Source organism: Ovis aries, chromosome 11 (genome assembly GCF_016772045.2).
Source record: "Ovis aries strain OAR_USU_Benz2616 breed Rambouillet chromosome 11, ARS-UI_Ramb_v3.0, whole genome shotgun sequence".
Classification (NCBI taxonomy): Eukaryota; Metazoa; Chordata; class Mammalia; order Artiodactyla; family Bovidae; genus Ovis; species Ovis aries.
The window spans coordinates 29,179,129-29,185,128 of NC_056064.1; the positions used below are offsets into that span (position 1 = coordinate 29,179,129).

At 41.2% G+C, this 6,000-nt stretch overlaps 1 protein-coding gene across 1 annotated transcript in view; it reads right to left on the reverse strand.

Moving 5' to 3' along the window:
• MYH13 (myosin heavy chain 13) overlaps positions 1 to 5,136 on the reverse strand; it is a 53,172-nt gene extending 48,036 nt beyond the window's left edge. The window contains exons 1-2 of the mRNA XM_012185735.5: positions 5,090 to 5,136; positions 120 to 334 (exon numbers count right to left, since the gene is read on the reverse strand). Of these exons, the coding sequence (XP_012041125.4) occupies positions 120 to 323 (204 nt within the window). The 5' untranslated portion in view covers positions 324 to 334; positions 5,090 to 5,136. The remainder of the gene's footprint in view (positions 1 to 119; positions 335 to 5,089) is intronic.
• Between the last annotated feature and the right edge of the window lie 864 nt (positions 5,137 to 6,000).

The following is a 6,000-nucleotide window of genomic DNA, read 5'->3' on the forward strand; positions in this document are numbered from 1 at the left end:
AATGGGAGTCTTGTTCTGTTATCAGGTTGCTATGGATCAGCATGCAATTTCTAATATTCTACTCCAGAGGATGAAGGAGGATGCCCACGTTAGCAAGAACGTCTGAGATCAATACTTACCCGGTCATCGAGGGTCTTGACTATGACTTTGTCGTTTTCCCTGGCCTGGATCATACCCTTCACGTACAATTCCTTATCATCCACTGCAAAGCAGGCTTTCTTGGAGTCGAAAGGGCGGTTCTGAGCTTCAATTCTTTCCTTCTCCGATTTCCTCAGGTAGGGAGCTGCTTCTCCGAAAATGGCCATCTCCGCATCAGAACTCATGGCTGCAGGGGCTGGGGAGACCAGGGCTGCTGAGGCCGGGGCTGAGGGGCTCTTGACTCTGAGGGGCCCAGCCTATTATCTCTGTTCAAACAGGGGCCAGATTCAAAAGCTCCTGGGATTAACCCAGTTCCTGCAGAATCGAGGCCCAGGTTTAGGGACCTAGAGCAGGCAAGTGGGGGTAAGCTAAAGGGGATATTTTACTCCAAGAAAAAATTTTGAGGGGTTGCTTTCAACTCTGAGTGTTGATTTTGGAACAGCTCTAAGTCTAGTTCCAGATGTGGAAGTCTGAACCAATTAGAGGAATCTAAGCTGAGCCCAATAAAAGAGAACTCGGAAAATGCTTTTAATTCCATATTATATTTGAGCCTCATGATCTCGGTGTCATTCCCAAATCTTAAAGGTGTCTGAGAAGAATGACTGAATGTTGATAATTCCTAGTAAAAATTATCACAATTACGTAATTTGGAAGAAGAAAGAGTATTTTAATTGTCCTTTCAAATGATTGTGGATATTCTTTTTAGATACTGTACCAAAACTTACACATGATAATTTCTGCGGTAGTTTCTTAAAGGCTAGTTGCAGCATAGAATCTGAAACCACATCAACAAACATTTGGTACCTGTTACCTTATAATCTGTTGGTCTGTGTTGAACTTTGAATGAAACTTTTACCTATGTATAAACATCATACATTGATCATTTGAGAAATCTTGTTCACTGAATTCTACAACACTTCCAAATATCAACATATTTCATTACACAATATAAAAAGTCACAGTCATTAATATCAGCACTGATCTTACTAGGAAATTCAAATATTAGGATGCTGTCAACCTAATGGTGGTAGACACAAGTCTTCCAAAATTTTAATTTTTGCTTGAAAGCTCAACTCTATCATTAGTAACAAATACTGTCACTTGTCTTCCTTGAACTTGGATAAGCACACTTCACTGTGTTTTGAGAAAATGTCTGCCAAATATCCAAGTCTGGGAAACCATAGCTTGTCCACTAGTCATTCTTTCTAGTAAAAACGATGCTTCATGAATCAAGTGGCTGGTTCATCTTGCAACTGAGACAACTGCATGTGTGCTTTTCCTCAAGACAACCCTCAGAGTCCAGTGTGCAGCAGGAGAGCTTTTCATGCGGACTTCCCGTTCCATTACATAGAATATTATAAAGACGTGGATAAAGTTGAGATGTAACAAAACCAATGATTTCCACTGCTGCAAAATTTGTCATTTTTTCAATGAAATTGGCTTTTGAAATAAAAAAAAATTTTTTTTTTCAGTGTCGGTATATGGCAGTGAAGATTTCTGTGACTGCTAGCCCAGCTTGGTGCCATGTCTTGGTTTGTAATAAAGCCCTAGAACTTTTACCCATCCTTCCTTTTGCATCATTAAGTCCACACAGTGAAGAAGGCAAATGGTGTCTGGGTATTATATTAAATTTTTTTTGACCTCATGTACCTCTTGAAAAGTTCTTAGGGATCTCTAAGGATCCAGGGATCAATTTTTCTTTTTTAAAAATCGATTAATTAATGAATTGGCCATGACGTGTCTTTGTTGCTGTGCAAGTGCTTTTTCCTAGTTGCCATGAGTGGGAGGCTACTCTCCGGTTGTGGAGTAGGGGTTTCTCATCGCAGTAGCTTCCCTTGTTGTGGAGCACAGGCTCTGGGCGCTTGGGCTTCAGTAGTTGCAGCGCATGGACCCTAGAGCTTGACTGGGTAGTTGCGGTGCATGGGTTTAGTTCTTCTGCGGTTGTGGGAGTTTCCTGGACCAGGGATCTAACCCATGTCCACTACATTGGCAGGCAGACTCTTAACCACTGGGCCACCAGGGAAGTCCCCATGGGTAACATTTTGAGAATAGTTGCACCAGAGCATGAAGAAATCTCTTGAGGCTGCTTGACTTCAGCCTGGTACCCAAAGTGTTGAAAGTTGATCCATATCAAAATCACCTGCCACAGAATGTCTGTGGCTGAGACTGAGGAAACCGAACTTTTCCCAGGGGCCTCAAACACAGTGATGTTTGGAAACATTATTTTGCTTTTCTAAAATCATGGCGTAGTCCTAATCAATGGTCATATGCAAAGCGATTTAGGCAACTATTTCTTAATTTTAATAGTGATGTTTATTTTAAAGTTTATTACCTTATTCTATCAAAATCTACAATGCCATGAAAAATTTTACATCCCATAAATATAGGATAAAACCTTGTCTATTATGATACCTTTTTCATTGCTTCTAAGATACATCCCAAGTGTAGAGATAATATTCTGTGAAAAATGTGAAGAAAATTAGAACTTATAAAATAGGGTCAATCAGCTAGTCAGTCAGTTCAGCCGTGTCTGACTCTTTGTGAACACATGGATTGCAGCTTGCCAGGCTTCCCTGTCCATCACTAACTCCCAGAGCTTGCTCAAACTCATGCCTATCAAGTCAGTGATGCCATCCAACCATCTCACCCTCTGCTGCCCCCTTCTCCCCGCTGCCTTTAATCTTTCCCAGCATCAGGGTCTTTTCCAATGAGTCAGTTCTTTGCATCAGAAGAACTGACTCATTACATGGACCACAGCCTTGTCTAACTCAATGAAACTGTGAGCCATGCTGTGTAGGGCCACCCAAGATGGATGGGTCATGGTGGAGAGTTCTGACAAAATGTGGAGAAGGGAATGGCAAACCACTTCAGTATTCTTGTCTTGAGAACCCCATGAACAGTATGAAAAGGCAAAAAGATACGACACTGAAGAAAAAACATAGGGTAATATGACTGTGAAGTATCTGTTTATACAGTGATAGAAAGCAGTGTGTCTCTTCTTTGGTGTGTAGGAATCCACCTGGGGAGTCTTGTTGAAATGGATATTGTGATTCAGCAGGTATGGAGTACAGTTTGAGACTGTGAATATCTAAATATCTCAGCTGACACTCATATAGATGGTTTACACTTTCATAGCAAGCATATAAGGTAGCTTTGAAAAACACATCTAAGAAAAAAAAGGAAACGAGTCAAAATACTAAATGAATTGATAGTACTGGTATTACGTGAATATAGCAAACTTTGTGATGATTGTATAAGAATGAAGTCTGAAGGTGGGTGGTCAAGCTTAGCTTGTGGTCAAGCTATGTCTTTAGGCCTCCTAGAAAAACAGGACTTTCCATCTGGGATTCAGGTCATGACCAGTGCTGAGGTGGAGATTTCTCTTTTTCCACCCACAACTCCAACTGTGACTGAAAATCCAGTATCTTTTCATTTCACTGCATAGATGATGCATGAGTTGTCTCAGGGATATTCTAGCAAATGTGTTGTCCAGCCTACTCAAACACCTTCCAGGATGACTGTTTTCCATTTTGGAAAAATTTTGGGAACTTTTGAAAGTCATTTGGGAAAGGTTTCTCAGGTCAAAGATTTTTCTTGCTTTAAACTAAAATCTGGGTTTCTGTGACTTCAGGATGTTCCATCCTCATTCCTGTTCTTGGTAACAACAAAAAGAATTCAAATCGTCTTCCTAGAAGACAACTCTACACCAATTTGCTGGCTGCTCTGGGTTCCCCTTAGCTTTTTCTTTTCCAGGCTAAATAAGCCCAGGGCTATCTCCATCTTCTTCTGCTGCTTTGGCACCTCCTTTACAGTCACGGTGAACTCACTCCTGTTAATCTCTTGAGGTGTGGCATCCAGATCACATGTCATTCTCCATCAGCATGTGCCCTCACCTCTCCTGACCTAGGTGTTATGCCCGAGGTGGTGACTGCCTTCTGGCAGTCTCATCACACTGCTGACTCACTAGTCACTGTCCAGCAAAGCCCCTCAATCCGCTGCCTACGTGTGGTTGCTAAGTCAGATCTTGTCCCCATATTTATACAACTGTACTCTGGGGCCCAGGGCTAAAACCATTTATGCTTGGCTGATAAACTTAGCCTTGTTAGGTCTGATCCGACTCCCTTGGCATGACTTGCGGTGTCCCTGGAGGCTCTATCCCCAGAAAGTCCCCTAATTAGCTTCTCCTCGGTTTTAAGAGCTTGACCTACTTCCAAGCCTACACAGCTGTGTCCCTTCAACCCTCCACTCTGTTCCAGTCTTCAGGGTCTTCCAATGGAGATAGTCATTCCGGTCTACCTAACCTCTATCATCACCTTTTTACTGCTCCCCACCCCCTCTTTCTGCTGTCAGCGTACATGACACTGATCTGAACTTACATCCCTCTCCTGGGGATTTCTCAGCTACTGTATCTTGTCAACAGCGGTGCGGTCATGACTTAATTACACTTTGCTTCCCTTGGTCCTGATTCATCTAGCGTTACCTCCAAAAAAATGCAAATTTTGAAGGGGGAAGTGTTTTTATGACTATAGTGGACATAAGGGTGAATCCATTTCTCCTTATTCTCTCAACATTATTTGCGAGTAAAGGCATAGCTGAGTGGACTCAGGGGTGTGGACCCTGCTCAAAAAACAGCAAAGTTAGACTTGGGTGAAGATTGAATCTTAAGCCTGTGAACATCATGCTCATGGCCAACTAAGTATATTGGCCTGGAGCTTACATGTCAGAGTTCTGCAGTGTATTTTATTATTCTCAGTGTGATGGGCAAATTTGGGAAGCCATTCGTCCTTAGATACAATTTGCACATTTGTAATCTGCCTTTAGAAACACCTAAGCAACTGATTTTATTTTCACCATTTTTATCTTCTTATGAGTGCGACAAGGATGACAATGTATAAAATGTTTGCTAATTTCAATCAATTACTGTATTCCCAATCGAGATAGTAACTCTTACCTTTTTGGTTCCCAAAGCAACGGTCAGTGTCCTTCAGAAATGAAGTATCTTCTTGGGTGGTGGTTCCAGAAATCAAAACCAAACAAAAACAAAGAAAAATGAACTACAAAGAGTTTAAATAAATCTAGAAACTGTGCTTGTTCTAAGTTTAGCTGCTTTTAAATGGGTACACAGTAGATGGTGTGGGAAGGAAATACAGTTTCCATTTTCCTTTTGGTTAAGTTCTTTATTCTTTAAATAATTGGTTAAATACAATATCGATTAATAATTCTTTCTGAGTATCTTCTGTGTGTGCCAAGTACCGTGTTAGCTCCTTGGTGGTTTAGTCGCTAAGTCATGTCTGACTCTTGCAAGTCCATGGACTGTAGCCCACCCAGGCTCCTCTGTCCATGGAATTTCCTAGGCAAGAATACTGGAGTAGGTTGCCTTTTCCTTCTCCAGGAGTTAGCGCCTTAAGCAGGTATAAAAAAGGATAAAGACAGTCTCGTCTCTAAAAGAATGCAAAATATAGTAAGGGGTAAGAGAAGTGCTCAAATAAATCCTTAAACAAGGAAGAATAATGCAAATTCTGTAAGAGTCTAAATGAAATGTTAGGGGACTTACAGACATGATGCTTCTGGCTGAGTGTAGGGGGCTGTGAGGGGTCAGGGAAGAAAAGAAGAAGAAGAATCATCCAGACTGTTATCTGAATCTTTACATCAGTTAGTTGAGTTCTTTGGCAATGGGAGAAAAGTTGTGAATTATAGGCAAGACTTCTTTAAGAGGTCTAGGAAGGGCACTCTCTTAAATATCCTATATTCCATTGGAGAAGATGAAGGTACATCAGCTGATAACTTATTTGGGGCTAACCTCAGTTCACAAGTTTATAACCTGCATGAAGATCTCAAGGTATCATAAGAGTCTGAATAATT